Source organism: Columba livia, chromosome 8, assembly GCF_036013475.1.
Source record: "Columba livia isolate bColLiv1 breed racing homer chromosome 8, bColLiv1.pat.W.v2, whole genome shotgun sequence".
Classification (NCBI taxonomy): domain Eukaryota; kingdom Metazoa; phylum Chordata; class Aves; order Columbiformes; family Columbidae; genus Columba; species Columba livia.
This window is the reverse complement of record NC_088609.1, coordinates 19822288-19838637: the sequence shown is the minus strand read 5'-3', so window position 1 is coordinate 19838637 and position 16350 is coordinate 19822288. Positions and strand designations below refer to the sequence as shown.

The following is a 16350-nucleotide window of genomic DNA, read 5'->3' as shown; positions in this document are numbered from 1 at the left end:
AGTCACCGAGCGCTTCCCCAACGCGAACGTCGGACCGCATCCTGGCAGAGAAAGGGGGCTCCTGAGGGGCTGGCACGGTCCCGCCCCACCTCCGGGGCTGGCAGCGCCCTCCGCTACCTGTGAAGAGGGTGCGGCAGGCAGGGAAGCGGAAGGGTGCGGCGCGGTGAAGGCGCGAGGCGGGGTTTGCAATCAAGATGGCGCCGGCTGCGCAGGGGTTGAAGGGCTTGGTGTGGCAGAGTGAGTGTGGGGTTCTGCTCCGCGTCCACTTCTCGCCGGGTTGGGAGCGGCCTGAGGCAGCTCGAAAGGCGGCGGCGCGGGCCGGCTGGGAGCACTCTCCGCCGCCGCTGCTGAAGTGCCACCTCTTCGTTGTCCGACGCTTTGGGGTCTGGGGTCCCTTGGCACCCGTAACGGGGCCGCGGCCCGTCCTGACGCGGCTGGAGGCGCGTTGGAAGCCACGTTGCGTGCCGAAGCTGAGGCGGCCAGGCCTGCCGCGAGCGGGAGGCGGCGGAACGGCTCGGCCGGGCCCAGGGGCTCTGCCGAAGCTCGGGGTGCGGCAGTGGCTGCTCTGGTTCGGCTGCCGGCTCGGCGGGAGGCGGCCGTGCCGCGCGTGCCTGCGGTGCTAGCACCTGCATAGAAACGGTTTTACCTTATTCCGAGACAAGGGTGGACTGTACAGGATGTAGTCAGGTGTGCCTGCTCTTTAAGAGGTTAAACTGAAGTCAGCTTTTATACGATTTCCCTGTTGCTTTTGAAACAGCAGTTTTGGAGAGTGCTCCAGGCTCTCTGGTTGTCTCTCGTGGTTTTCAAAAGGAAAAAATGAAGGTCTCTTAGATACTTTCATAAATGAACAGTGGGTTTTTATTGCCATGTTTCAGAACAGGTTCTGCTGGTGTTTGGTACAGAAAAAGAAATTGTAACAGCTCTGTGTTTTGGTGGAGTAGAAGGGCTAATAGTATTTCAGGTACTGTAGACCTTTGGGAAGGGCACTGTAGCCACCTTACACCAGACTTAATTGTTCTTAAGTTGTGACTCCCTGAGCTGCCCAGCCAGGTGAGTGACTCAGTCACTGAAATGACAAGGTGCTGCAGCCTTCTCGTCTGCATTTGCCGCCTCTGCTCCCACTAGTAAGCTCTGGTCTGCGTGCCTGTGTCACTGGGAATCAGAAATAGGGGAGAAAGAGGAGAGCAGGCTGTTCTGTAGTGTTCAGCCCTCATCGCTGACATCTGTACCCTGCTCACGAGTTAGATACCTTTGTTTAAAAATTGGCCTTTAGAAATCCCTGGTTTTACTGCTTTGCTTGTCCTGTCTTACTATGTTGTTATTTGTGCCTTTAACTTCAAAGCAATCAATATGTCCTGTTATAGAAGAGTTGGACCTTAAAAGCACCAGTGCATTGTCAAGGCTTCTGCAAATGGTGTTGCTGGTGCGGGCAGGACTGTGAGAAAGAAAGATCAGAGTGATAGTGAAGCAAGTGTGAATAATAAAACATTGATATTGAAAACTTTTTAAAAAAAGGATTCTTTTTTTTTGAAAAGAGTGCTGTGTTAGATGATGAGTTACTTGGGGCTTTCCAAGACTACAACTTTCTAATGTTTCAGCAAACGTGTTTGTTTTGTTTTTAAGGCTGATTTGTCTGAAAATAACGTGTCTGTCATACTGATGCTTCATGTAGCTGGTTGTTGTCAGTGTGTATCTTATTCCTGCAAAGTTTTACCTGTGTTTTGTGTACGGAGTGTTGTACCTGTGCTCTGGTATGGTGCTGTTAAAGCCCCTTTTTCCCATGGTGATAACCCTTTCTAGAAGGTGCAATTTTAGACTGAATCTAGGCAGAAGTGTGTGAAAAGGTTCCTTCGTGTAAGTTTATCTGTAAAGTTGACAGTCATGGGGGTAGGAGAAATTACCTGTATTTAGGAGGCAGTAGCTCCTGTGGATAAAATGATAACATTAACTCTACTGTACTGTATCTGTGTGTCTATGTCTAAATACATTTATTTTCACAAGGAATTTTTTTTTTTTTTTTTTACAACTTTAAAATGTATTCTAGACTTGCTTAATAAGATTCTAGCCTCACCGTGAATATTTATTTTTTAAAAAGATTCAGCATTTCTGCAACTTTATTTTCCAGAACACTTGCTTTTGGTGAAAGTGGTTTTAGTCCATTCTTCAGGAAGCGTGTTATAAATGGCTCATTAACTTTGTCGAGGTGTGGTGCAGGGGTGTGGTGTTTTTTCTTCTTTTCCTCTCTCCACACAGGGGTTTATCAGTCTTCAGTCCCATTGGGGTTGTGTGTAGTTCTTATCTGGTTTGAGAAGTAGAAGAAAAATGACTTAAACTAATTAAATGTATTCGGAGAAGACAAAATTAGAGAAGGTAGTTAAGATGCATGGTTGGTATGAAATTTGCGAGAAGGAAATGAATGCTTAGGCAAAAATGGGGTGCTATTCATACCTGGGTTTCTCATTGTTTTTGAAGCATTCAGAATGCGTACTAGAAACATAGGAGATGATTTTGAGAGCCTGTAAACCAGGACGAGTCAGTTACTTGGTGAAAGCAGCTGTAGGACGAGGACAGAACAAATAGTGGTTGGAATGTTGCGGGATGAATACACTGTATCTGCTCTGCTGTTAGATTGGAATAAAATTTCTTTTAATGATGGGAGAAAGCTGACTTTTATTTTTAATTACTGGAATGAAGCTGAAGACACAACCTGATTATGCGTTTTTATGTTCTGGTTGATTTTATAGGCAAGTAACTTAGAAGTATTATAGAGAAAATATATTTGAGATTTTTGAACAAGGCTCTCAGGCACTCAGTTTATTAAAAAGACCTCTGTAATGCTAAGGACTAATTCCTTGCGAAGAGTGTTATCAGAAAATATGAAGGTTAATGAAATTGTCTTGAGGCTGAAGATTTGTTCTTACACCTTGTAGGCAGACCTAGAAAAATGTACATAACAAATACACAGTATAAAAGTGTCAGGAAAATTGTGCTTGCGTTACATCCTGGATTCGAGTATTATGAACAAATACATCTTGGTATCAGCTGTGGAGTGAGAAGCCTTCTGTGATTTTATAGAGCATACAGACAGAAATCATAGGAGTCTCTATCCAGGCTAAGCAGACCTAGAATTTGTTGAAAACTGTGGATTGTGTGTAACAGGAGGGATGTTGAATTGAGGGCAAGTCTGAGGAATGATAATGGATTTGAGGAGTTGTGTGAGCAGGGAAAGGCTCAGGAGAACTGAGTTTGAGTTCTGTTTGGTGGCATGAACAAAATATACCCATTGCATCCCTCTAGAAACATGCTTTTTGCTTAACTAACCTCAGACCAGTGGTTTTGCCAGTTTATTAGATGAAGTGGAGTGTAAGATTTTTAAATTGCTATGAAGATTGTCAGTGCTGCAAAAAGTAACTTGAGGGTATTTGAAAGCTCAAGCATAAAGTACTCATATTTCAAAATATCATTGTGATATTTCAAAATGTCATTGTGAAAGAGTCTGTGGAGGACATCTTTGTAAAATGCAACTATGAGAAGCATGAAGTGTGATGTTTTTGGGAGTGTTTTGTGCTCTGCAGTATTAGAATTGGTGAAACTGAACGGAGGTGAAGGCTGGATGAGCAGGTAGGCTGCTCAGCTGGAAAAACTGAATTCTGAGGCATGGGAAACTGGGGGTAGAGATGGGGTATCTTGTGACAGTGTTATGCCAAAAGGACTTGGACACAAGTGAATATGTTCATAAACACTGAAGAAACAGGTGTACTTTTTGGTGTATGTACACCTATAATTCTGAAACTTCTTATGGTTCTTTCACTTAGCAATTATCACAAAATGGGTGCTGAATTCACTCATTTGTGTTTTAGGCTTCTGTTTTTATTATTTTCCTTCTTTTCATTTGGGAAAAAGGTCCAGTTATTTTAATAGATAGCAGCAGTCATTAGCTTAATCTAAAGTTATTTTCTCTGCAAAAGAGAACAGAATAATCAGACCTCTTTATTCCTGTGCTTATAAACACCAGGTTTTAAACAGACTTCTAATTAATACATACCACTGCTGTGAGATCAAACCTGCATTAGCCTGGTAACACCACTGCTGAAAGTTCCAGCTCAGTTCTGATGATCTTGAAAAGCTGTGGGTCATAACCAGAGGCCGACTTCTATTGCTGAATCCTGTACAAGCTTTTTAATTGATGTTTCTCCCAAAGTTGCTATAGCAGGACAAGATAATGGATACCTTAAGATAACTTTCAGTTTCTGAAAGAATTGGTATTTTCTTAGCCTTATACTGGAATTCTACAGAAAGAACAAGGATATCTGAAGTTAGCATATATTTTAAAATACATCTGTTTGTGAATGTGTTGGTCCAACTGCCTTATCTTAGAGTAGCTTAATTCTTTTTGCATGTGCACAATCCATTTAGTGAAAGAGTTGGCAACAAAAATAGAAACGAAGTGAAACTTTTACAGGCTTGTGGTCATTCAGACTGATCTTTATGAAGTTGTTTATTATTAGCAAAAATGAAAACCGTAGCTACATCTTTCTGAAACAGGTAGATACGGTGTTTGGTCCAGAATTCTCTAGAGGTGGGTTGTTTGTTTGTGTTGTTTTAGGTCTCTAAACATATGAGACTAAATGGGTGAATTATTTTTTTTGTAACAGCTTGATTCCTGTAACTGGTAAATTGTTTCTTCTTACAGAACTAAAATCACTGGTGTTTGATGACTGCAGGAAAGAGGAGGAATGGAAGGTATATAGTTTTTAAAATTTTTGTAAGAGTGATAGAACCACTTGAACAAGTATTGCTGAGTATACAACAAATAAGTATCATATAATGGATGGCACTTTCATTTAAAGTTGTTTTCTATTCAAGTGATGCTTTTTAGTTCTGCTAACTCAGATCTCTGTGAAATACATAATGAAAAATCTAAGGGCTTGTCTAGGAAGGACAAATGGTTAGTTGTCTCAATTATTTTTTAAGTTAAAAAAAAAAAACCTGTTTTCCTCACTTTCAAAAGACTTATATTTGATTAATTTAAAAATTATACGGTTGTTCAATACATGTGGGGCAGGATTCAGCAGTACAATACCTGTTGGAGCCACTTAAGCTGTGAAACAGTTTTAGAATAAGTACAGATATACTTAAGCAAGCAATGGGGTAAATTACCAGAAATTCAAAAAGCTTGTGTGAAAGTTTTCAAATACTTTCTAGTAGTAGTAGTGGGGACAAGCTACTTATTTAAGATGGAGCTCAACTTTTGAAATCCTGAATGTAGGAAGCAGCCTTCTGGTGCTATTTGAGATTAATTTTCCACTGCAAAGTTGCTATATGTGGGTGATGAAAAGAAATAGATTTCGGCTTCAAATTTCCATGATGGGTTGTTAAGAAAGTAACATGGGTTTACTGTAGCTAATTAACTTATCTGAAAACTTTTTTTAATATATTTAGATAATTCTTTTAGATGATTACACTACTAAACTACTGTCAATGTGCTGCAGAATGACCGATCTACTGGCAGAGGGTATCACAGGTAAGCATAGTTCTTTTTGTATATAGATGGCAATATCTTTATAAGAAAAAGAGAATAAAATTGATGGTGCCCTTGCAACAAATTCTAAGTTTGGTTAGTGAACATGAGTAGCTGTGGGACATTAGACTAGTGGCATTTCTTGCTGGTACAGTAATTATCCAACTGTGGTGTTTCTGTGGGTTTTTTTTGTGTTGTTTTTTTTTTTAATGAAAAATCCAACGTTTCTCTGCCTAGAAGCTAAAACTCTTTTAAATATCTTTTTAGTAAAGATCACTGCAAGTTGGTTTTGGTGTGTTTTTGTTGTTTTTGTGCTTGTACTTTTGTTTTTGGTTGGTTTGTATTTTTTTGTGTTGTGGGTTTTTTGGGGGGATGGGTATGTGTTTGCTAATGTGCAGGATGGGGGTTAGTGAGAAAGTTGTCTGTCACAGTTGTGTGGTTTTTTTTCATTAAGGGTATTATCTGTCAGTTGAAGTTAAGGTTAAACAAGAGCTCAGTCAAGAATTAAGCAAATGTTAGTAAAACATACAAGAACAGGCAAATTACTGTCTGCATTTTTTCTGTAAATAGGTGATATCTGCTGCTTTGAATTCATTTAGGCTCATGAAAAGCAGAGTTAGGATACAAGGGCAGAGAAACTTTGTACTGAAGACAAAATGAGGAGACAATAATTGACAGACTCGTGAGAGGTGTTTGCAAGCAAGTGGATGTGATAGAGGCAAGATTTTAAATTTGAGTTCTGTGTTATACATGTGTAATTCAGCCTCTTCTCAAAATGAGAACTTTTTGTAATAAAAAAACCCCACCAAAACAAACACAAACCAAAATCTAAAAGCCACAAAACCACCACTAACAACAAAACCCCCACACAACCTTGAAACTGAATTATGTCAGTGATTACTTTCACTAGAATAAACCCATAAGCAACCTTAACAGTAATTATATTGTCATTTTCCCAAACAGTTTGGGAGTAGTTTCTATTGGAGTGGAGTTTCTCATCTGCTGGATTTTCTCTCATGTACCTTGATGTTGGCCACTGTCGAAAGTGAATAATAGATGGATTGTGAGAGATCTCAGTTATGCAGTACACCTGTCTAGATAAGACCTTGCTTTTCTCCATGTATTTTTTTTCTCTAAAGTATTTTTATCTAGTAAGTTTTATGACCTTTTCTTCCCTACAACTTAAAAAAGGATGTTTTTCCTATTATAAAACACTTTTCGAAGTTGCTTTTTATGATTGACCTTTCTGTAATGTTTATTAGTGTATCATCCTGCTGAACTTTTTCCTGCCTGTTTTTGAAATGGAAATGAACACACAAAATATAAATTATCTGGTTTTTACTTAGTTTTAGGTTTAGTTTGTTAGAAACAATTTTGTAAGAGAGCATTATTTAGACTTAGTTATTTTTCCACAAGTAGAAAGATCTTATTCCAACTACTCAGTGTAACATGATCTTTCTGGGAGTCTAATAGCAAAGCTGTATACGTTTCATTTTTTGCAGCGTATTTTTAATTATAAGAAGTACTACATATCCTTTGTGAGATACTTCCAGTGAGCAGGTATCCTGTTCATCAATAAGAAATCTTTTATTTTCAGTGAATTCACTACTGAAAAGAACCTGTCTTTCCACATTCAGACGTCTGACGTTACTTACTTCCCTTGTTCCTCTCCCTCAAAATTACTGAGCAACATTAATCTCTCCGCATTCTCGAGCGAGTATACTGCAACACTATATAGTAATGACTTGATTAAACAAAGAAAACCAAAAGTTGAGCGAAGCTGATTTGCTGAAAATACCTAATTTATGCCTGCAATTATATTGAAACAGAGGAAGTGCACAGGAAATAGGCAAACAAAGGACAGAAGAGGCTCTAGTCCAAACTGATACTCTGCATAGTTTCATTCCCCCTCTCCTTCAGTGTGCTGAAGAAAAAACAATCTCACTGATGCAATTCTTTTGCGTGGTAGTTTGTACTGGTCCCTAAAGTTTGAGTGTGTTTGTATTGCTGGCCCTTTCTGGGTGAGGGTAAACTGCTTGTGTAGAGTAGCCAGGAAAAAATTAGTCTTACAAATTGAGTTGATGTTATACTGAGGGTTGAAGAAGTCTTGTGGTAACTTGTTGTATTTAAAATAATAAATAAAAAATCAAAGCTCTCTTGGCAGAAGGTATTTCCTTGTCACTAATTTTGTGGACGACTTGATTGGTATGGTTTTATTTTTATCACCTCTACTAAAATAAGTGCGGTGCTTTCCTTACGCATGCACAAAGCTCTCAATTATAAATATGTAATATTTCTTACTTTATAGTGGTGGAGAACGTATATAAAACTCGTGAGCCTGTCCCACACATGAAAGCAATATATTTCATAACTCCCACTAAAAAGGTTAGTATTTTAAAGAAAGGGTAGCAAGATCTTTTAGACTGAAAAAGCATTCTTATTTTAAAATATTTATTTACTTTGTACAACTATGTGGTACTTAACTTTGCATTTTCTGTGATAATCCTTAATGTGATGCTTAATTTTCTGTAATGAAAAGACAATTCAGTGTCACCAAGTATGCTGCAAATGTTTACCTTTTGATTAATGGAGACACTGTTTCATTGCTTAGGTATTAGTAACCTCACTGAAAAAGTTGTATCGAATAATGATGATACCTTGAACAACAGAATTCAAAGTGTTTGCTCTAATAAGAGATTACTGTTATTTCCTAAAAATTCTTGAGCTAATAAATCTCAGCACTGTTGTAGGTGGAAAATGATGCAAGTGTCTTGCTTTGTGTGCTTCCTAAAGTGGTCTTGGTGCATGGCTGCTCTTCTGTAAATTGTTTGAAGTCACTTGGTGTGTTCAGCCTGGGGAAGAGGAGACTGAGGGGAGACCTCATGGTGGCTACAGCTTCCTCACGAGGGGAAGGAGAAGGGGCAGGTGCTGATCTCTTCTCTGGTGATCAGTGATAGGAACCAAGGGAATGGCAGGAAGATGTGCCAGGGGAGGTTCAGGTTGAACATGAGGGAAAGGTTCTTCACCCAGAGGGTGCTGGAGCACTGGAACAGGCTCCCCAGGGATGTGTCATGGCCCCAAGCCCGACAGTGTTCTAGAAACTATTGGACAACACCCTAAGACACATGGTGTGAATCTTGGGATTGTCTTATGCAGGGACAGGAGTTGGACTCAATGGTCCTTGTGGGTCCTTTCCAACTTGGAACATTTTGTGGTTCTGTTATTCTTGGTCTGGAATTAAGAGTCTTCTACTTAAGTGTTTTCTTATATGTTGATTTGCAGTATTCCAAAGTGGAACTGGGTAATTAACAGGGCAGGAGGAGAGGAGGGAGAAGTTTTGTCTGGTATGTGAGGAAAGGCAAAACACTGTAATAATTTTTTCTCCTATTTTTCCTATCCCCATAAGTCTGTAGATGGACTTATTGATGACTTCATCACCAAATCATCCAGCAGATACAAAGCAGCATATGTGTATTTCACTGACTGTGAGTAAGCTTTTCTGTTGTAGTTTGATAACTTTATATATGTAAATGAGTAAGCTTTTCTACTTTCCTATAATTTAGTATGGGAAAATTTTTGGGTCCTGTTTCTACAGACAAGATTTGAGACTCAAGTAGTTAACCATATTTGGGTTGTCAGGACATGGTCGCTGTGGTGTGTGGCTCACAATTCACAATTACCAATGTTAATTCTTCCCCACCTCAGCTTTTAAGTTAGGTAATTTAGTTTTATTTTGAAGTAATCTAGTCTTTTATGTTGGAGAATGTGGAAGAAGACAATTCACTTAAAACTATATATCTTATATAAACAAAATTGTACTCAAAAATATAAATACATGAGAATTTGCTGCAAGAACTATGTTTTGTTATTTTAAGTAGTTCCTTCAGACTTGTGACCCAGCTTTTTCTCATGACCCCAAAGAAGGTGCCTACGTAGCCCTTGCATGCACCATTTAAATTGCAAAGCAGAGACAATTAGTGCAAATGGGGTCGATGTGACTGCATGTTCCTCTGCAGTCAGTCAGTGTGACTGCAACGGTGTGTAAAGAAGGGAAAACAAAAAAACGCAGACATGTTGCTGAAGGCAGAGATGGAGTTGTCGCTGTTTCTGCTTGTCTGAGGATGGTGTGTATCTGCTGCTCTGTTCTCAAAGCAGTTATCAAATTACTTCCAAATCCTCTTGGTTTCTTGTTTCATTTTATGCTTATGCAGCAATTCTTGTTCTGGAAAAATACTGCTATCTTGCTGTTTGTTCCTTTATTGCAAGTGTGTGAGCTTTCAGTTTGAGTAATTACAAAAACTTTTCATGCTGAGAGGAGTTAGAGAAATAGCTCTGTCACTTCCAAGTCTGTGTAGTATTAATGTAATACAAATATTCCTTGAATTCAGTTTCTAGACTGGGACCCATAGTAGCCTGTAAGTGTAATGGAACATATTTGAGATCTGTAATTAAATTCCATAGTTCTCTGTGTTTTACTCTTTGATATGTACACATTGTTTCTCCTCTTAACCTTTTTGTAGCTTGGGAAATGTTTTCTGTCTCCTATAAGAAAAGAAGTAGTATAAACTTTTTCTTTGATAGAATTTATAGTCTTTACTCCTGCAGACTGCTAATCAGTGTTCTACGGCTTTGCTTGCCAAAAGCTAGTAAGAAATGACCAGTGTTGTTTCTTGAAAGACAGCTCAAACACAAAATATTGATTATACTTTATTTTTCACTTTAGGACTATTTGGCAACTTTTTTGTTACGGTTAATTGGTTCTTAGTTTAGAATTGTCTGTCTGGAATACTGTAAGCTTGTTAAGTTAACAGCTGGAATACACACAAATGGTTTATGCTTAGAATCTTTTTTTGTTCCTAGTTTGTCCTGACAACCTCTTTAATAAAATTAAGTCATCTTGTGCAAAATCAATAAGGAGATGTAAGGAGATCAACATTTCCTTCTTCCCATATGAGTCTCAGGTAAGTTTCATTCTTTCTTTCAACAGCAGAAAAAATAGTCTTTAGGACTATTTTCAAGTGCTGTTGACCTGCTAGAAATCAATTAATTGGAATGTAGGGGGGTGTGTGTGTTTGTTGTGTGTTTGTGTTTTTTGTTTTTCAAATGAAAACACATGCAGTTGTACTCAAATGTTTACTGTTTGTATTTGACCTCTTTGCAAGACTTGGAGTCTGTTGCAGTAGAGAGGTTAGAGAAGGAATCTATTTCTGAGAGGAGGAAAGTATTCTGGTTTGTCTTTAGTAAGCAGTAAAGTTTGTTTATACTGAGGTGTTATTTTGACTGACTAGGTAGGGTGGTGCATAGAATAGGAACAAGTAGAACTAACTACTTGATGAAAATCAGAAAAGGAGAGGAAATGGATGGAGAGAACTGCAGGAAAGGGGAACCAAAACCTAACAAAAAAAAAAAAAAAAAGGAAAACATAACTTGGCAAACTTTTTTTTGTTGAGAAGAAAACATGGAAATCCATGTTTTTTTTTCCTCAGTTAAAAATTTGAGCCCTCCAGTGGAAACCAATGAGTGGTTTCCATGTGAAACCACACAGTATGTGTTGTCTTGCCAAATAATTTGTCACTCGTGCACTTCATCAGACAGAGGAGGCTGAAATGTACTCTGATACTCGCTAATACAGTGGAGCCTCCAAACCCTGTCAACTGCTGGGAGTTGTAGAACTAACCATGAATGTTTCCCCATGGATCTTTCCTGTATTCTTCAAATCTTATAAACATATCAAAGGTCAGAACTCTTATGTATACCAAGTGGCAGGTGAAGACAGGAGAGGTTGGTGCTATCCATGTCTTACTGTGATGCAGTTTCCTGGTTTGAAGACCCCTTTTTATTAATAAAGGGGTCTTATTATTTAGATCAAGAAGCTATCAGAGAATGATCAGTGTACTGTTTTGTTTGTTTTCCAATGGTGTTGATGTTCCCAAACTTTGTTTCAAACTGATTTTGGGTATCCTGCTAAAGCTGATCATAAGGAAAAGTTTTGTAACTTCCTCTACCAAGTAAGGCATAAAAAAATTTAGTTGTCCTGGTTCTCTGGAGAACTTACCATGAAAGTAGGAACTGGAACTCCTTTTCTGTAGTTGGAAAAGAAGCAGCACTTAGTCTCTTCTTGTTTTTAATAAAGTTTTGTGTTCTCGGTATTTTGGGTTGTGAGAACATTTTGAATCCTCAGCAAAAGAACAGAGAATGTTAACTGGATTTCCTGCTTTAAAATCCCTGGACCTGCTTCCTGGACGACAAGAGCAAATAATCAGACTGAGCTCTGGGCAAAGTCTAAGTGATTATCTACTCGAATGAAACAAACATCTTTATCTGGATGGATGTTCTTTGGCTGTGTAGTTAGAGTCCATCTGAAGCTGGAGAAAATCCATTTACTGACAATGGGGTTGTTTCCATGTTTGCATTCCATTTACTAAACTGTTGAAAAAGATTTTCCTTCTATGTAGTACTAAAAATCTTTTATCAAGGTTTAATGCATTTAAAGAATTTCAATTCTTGGATGGAAAGGTTTCATATACTAAACAGCTACAATACGTAAAACTGTTCTAAACTTGACACCTTCAATGATCATTCTGATATTGCATTGTATGGCTCTGTACAAGACACTGGATGGTATTTAGTGCTGCATATCTCGGGCCGCTCCATCTGTACGGACAGGAGGCAATTTGAAAAATGGTAACTTTCATGGCGCGGAGAGTAATAGAGGAAAAAAGTAGGAGAACAAGAAGCAGATGTGTCCAGCAAGACACAGTACTGAAGTATGGTTTAGGTTTTTTGGTAAAGTATATTATCTGTGACTTTATTACAGCATTTAGTTTAACATACTAGCAATTGTTTTACCAGATACTTAAAAAATATACATTTTAAGCCATGTTAGGTTTTTTTTTCTTGGTTGTATTTTGCATAGGTATTTACTCTCAATGTCCCAGATGCATTCTACCGCTGCTATAGTCCAACCCAGGAAAAGTCAAAGGATAAGGATGTTGTAATGCAAGTAATGGCCGAACAGATTGTTACCTTATGTGCTACACTAGATGAGAATCCAGGAGTACGATATAAAAGGTGGGGCAAAATCGTGTTGTAGAGTGTAGTTGTTTTTGCTTCTGGGACTTCCTATATTGTTTGATAACAGCTTGAGGCTGCAGCATAGTTTATTGTGGAGTAATTGTTTTTAATCCACAACGCTGAAATTTGGAATGATAGTAATTTGTGATGTGTAGACAGGGCAGTGAATTATTGCTGTGTATTTGTATAACAGTACTTTTTATACCCAGTTTTATTATGAACTGCATGTTTCATATTTGGTTGGTAAGATGCTGCTCTAATATGCTGCATTCTAATACACTGCATGTGCACAATCCTCTGGCAGAACTGCTGGTGGTAGTTTTGTAGCTCCACTTGGCATCAAGGAATTAATAAATTGCTGGGGCAGGTGGGATCAGAATTTCTTTGTGGTAGAGATATTGAGGAGAATCCTTACTGAGCTTGGATAGGGAGGACACAGTAGTATCTTTGAAGTCAAAGTAGGCATCTAAAATTATGCTCAAGAATGCCATTCTGTGGTGTAACATGAAACTGTGCCTTAGGCTTTGCAAAGGTAACAAAATAATTGCTTGACTGTTTCTTCTCTTTCTCTTTCTTTTTTCTTTCTTGTTTTCCACCTCTAAGTGAGAATTTTAGGTGCTGGGCCATATGCCAGCTATTGTCAGTCTTTTGGCTGAAGCTGTTTCAACTGTGTGACATACCTGAAGCATTCAAAGAGTGGAATCATAATGTAAGAGTGAATATATATTAGAAATACTTAGAACGGAGTTCAAAAACTGCTTGTGAAACCAGAGGATCAATCTAGGGAGTTCTTTCTATTTTGAAGGTAGCATTTTAGTGTTAAGATGAAGAATTATAAGTTATTTTTGCATGTTTGTTTTTTTTCCCAGTGGACCATCAGATAGAGCCAGCAAACTTGCACAGCTTGTTGAAAAACATCTTGAAAACTACTACAAAACTGATGAGAGAAGCCAAATAAAGGTAGAATGTGGACTAAAAATATGGGGTGTGGGTTGTTTGGGGTGTGTGTGTTGTTTGTGTTTTTTTTGTTTTTTGTTTTTTTTTTTTTTTTTGTTTTTTGTTTTTTTGTAAGTCTGAGAAAATCTCTGGAACATGTTTTGACAATATCTTCTACAAAACCAGATTTTATTTATTAATAAAGGCAACTAGTTGCCATTTAGTTGTTTTTGTGTATGAAAGCAACATAGAGGTAGTAAGTGATACAGTAAATCTATATGTAAACAAATGTAATTTGTACGTTCAAACTAGTTGTACTTGAAAAATGTGCCCTATGATAATGTAGGGAATGATACAGACCTGAAGAAAAGTGGATAACTTTTGTTTGAACATCACTTTCCATAGGGCTGTTTGTAGAAGGGACTTCACTGCAGAACTGAACTCCCATTGAGGGATTTATTGTTCACAAAGATACAGCTTTCACATAAATAATGTTTCTGATCTGTCACTACAGATTAGGGCAGCTGCCTAAACACAAAAGTATGGGGTAAACCCTCTGACTTGCTGACATTCCATTCTGCTAGAGAAATAAATGTACCTGATGCTGTTGCTACTCTGCTAAACCCCAAAGCGAAACTTTCGGTTGAGTGTTGAGAGATGATTTATTTTTTTTCTGTATTGCAGCACAGTCTAGATAATCTACTCTGAATGCAAACAATACACTTATTTATGGAAAGACAGAGAGAGGCCTTTTTTTGTGGTTTGTTGTTGATGTGTTGGGTTTTTGGTTTTTTTGTTTGTTTTCTTTTATTTTGCTCATTAGGTGAGGTTACTGAATGTATTGCAATGGGCTAAGAGCATTACCTTAAAATTAGTATTTAAACCCACTTTGTTCTGGTTATCATTTAAACGTTTGTTTCTGTTTATGTTGATGAGCACTTGGACCACACTTTAGAGTTTTTCAGTTTCTAAAAATGTCTGCAGTGCTGTAACTTAATGTAAATTTAACATGCTAACTTTGTACTGAATATCTTTAAATTTATTTTATGTTGTTCTAGGCTAAAACCCACTCCCAACTAATAATAATTGATCGTGGATTTGACCCAGTATCAACTGTACTTCATGAACTCACCTTCCAGGCAATGGCATATGATCTGCTACCAATTGAAAATGATACTTACAAGCAAGTATTTCTTCAAAAAAATCTAAACTCTTTATTCTTGATTATAAAAATCTATGGAATTGTTTAGCTGAATTGCACCATAGCAATATTAGCTGCTTGTATTACATAAGAGTTCCTTCACATATTAGTCTTTTTTCTTGGATTTATAACTTCATCTTTTTGTTAACTTCCTCATTTAGCTGAGATTAGGTGGGATCTAATTAGCATATTTTCAAAGGTTTGAGTAACAAATTGCATTTAAAAAAACAAAAACCCAAAGGACTTTGAACTAGACTTGAAGCAAAACCTTGGTAGTATGTGTTCAGATTCTTTACCTTTTCTTTCATAGTCTCAGCCTTTTTGGCCTAACAAGGCAAACAAGACCAGTAATCAAATACAGAGAAGAAGCTTAGTTGTTTTTTTTCAGGAATGCTCACTTTTAGACCTCCAGTCATGTAATTTGTGTAGATGTTAAAATGTACATGTTTCCATCTGAAATGCACGCTTAGGTAAGCCATATTCAGTCTATAAGCATTATAGTATCGCTGTTTGGCATAGTGATATGTTGTTTTGTGTAAGGTACATATTTTGCTGTTGGATTGTTCTGACACGAATGATTGTGGTAAGACTTTGCTTTCTGATGACACACAACAGCAAGTGAGATCTGATTGCCTCCTTGTTTAGTTACGCAAACAGGAATGCATATCTTCTCTGCCAGAAACAGAGTGAATATTTTCATAGAAGATGTAGAATTCTGTGAATCTGAAATTTGCTGGGGATGAAAATGTAGCAGAGTATGTTTTCTAGGTGGTCATGATCTGACTGTCACAATTAATCTTGTAATTTTTTTATTTTTCTGCTTTCTGGCCCTATATACTGTGTGAGTTTCTGTAAATGTAGTATGATATTTCTGTTTGTAGAAAAGTAATAGCTTGTCTGTAGTTCTGCAAAGCATGTTTCTTGTATATGTGAAGTAGTTTGTCTTAATTAGTCTATTTTGTGGGTGAATGGGACTTCATTTTCCCTCAGAGTAGCAAAATGTTGTATAGCAGATACAAAAAGCTGCACTTTACAAACTCAAGGTGTATTACTTTGTGCAGAACTTGGATTTGAAGTTACAGGGATGTTGACATGGGAAGCTGAAGAGTGAAGTGCATGTAATGTATGACTGAAATTCTGGTTACTGTTGATTTAAGAGAGTGTCCAGAAGCTACTGCCCAAAGAATCATTCTAAAATTAATGTGCTTCTTTTGTGTTCAGAGGTGTGATTGGTAAAATCCTTAAATTATATTCTATTGGGCAATAGCTTGGCTTATAAAGTAAAACCTGTATATGTTACTGCAGTTACTGTGCATGTTGATGAAACCACAACAAATAATACTTTAATGAGTTATGGAAACTAGGGGGGTAAAAACAAGCCACAAACAAAACAGCTGTCTGAATTTTCTCTTGGAAGATACAAATCAGAAGGACCTGCCGGGAAGGAACGGGAGGCAATTCTGGAGGAAGATGAGGAGCTCTGGGCGAAGATTCGGCACAAGCATATTGCAGATGTGATAGAGTATGTGAATAAATAAGAAATTAGTCACAAATGCAAGTTATAAAAGTTTATTTGAGAGGGAATGCATTTGAAGTGTTAAGGAAGTAGGAATACAGG

At 37.8% G+C, this 16350-nt stretch overlaps 1 protein-coding gene across 2 annotated transcripts in view; it reads left to right on the top strand.

The window, feature by feature from the left end:
* Positions 1–100: 100 nt before the first annotated feature.
* Positions 101–16350, top strand: part of STXBP3 (syntaxin binding protein 3) — a 23860-nt gene continuing 7610 nt past the window's right edge. The window contains exons 1-10 of one of the 2 annotated variants that reach the window (XM_021293770.2): positions 101–237; positions 4694–4743; positions 5493–5524; positions 7830–7906; positions 8928–9006; positions 10382–10482; positions 12438–12592; positions 13465–13555; positions 14590–14714; positions 16150–16254. In XM_021293770.2, coding sequence (XP_021149445.2) covers positions 4715–4743; positions 5493–5524; positions 7830–7906; positions 8928–9006; positions 10382–10482; positions 12438–12592; positions 13465–13555; positions 14590–14714; positions 16150–16254 — 794 coding nt within the window. In that variant the 5' untranslated portion in view covers positions 101–237; positions 4694–4714. Of the gene's footprint in view, positions 238–4693; positions 4744–5442; positions 5525–7829; positions 7907–8927; positions 9007–10381; positions 10483–12437; positions 12593–13464; positions 13556–14589; positions 14715–16149; positions 16255–16350 lie in introns of both variants that reach the window. The other variant, XM_013368611.3, reaches the window with a different exon arrangement.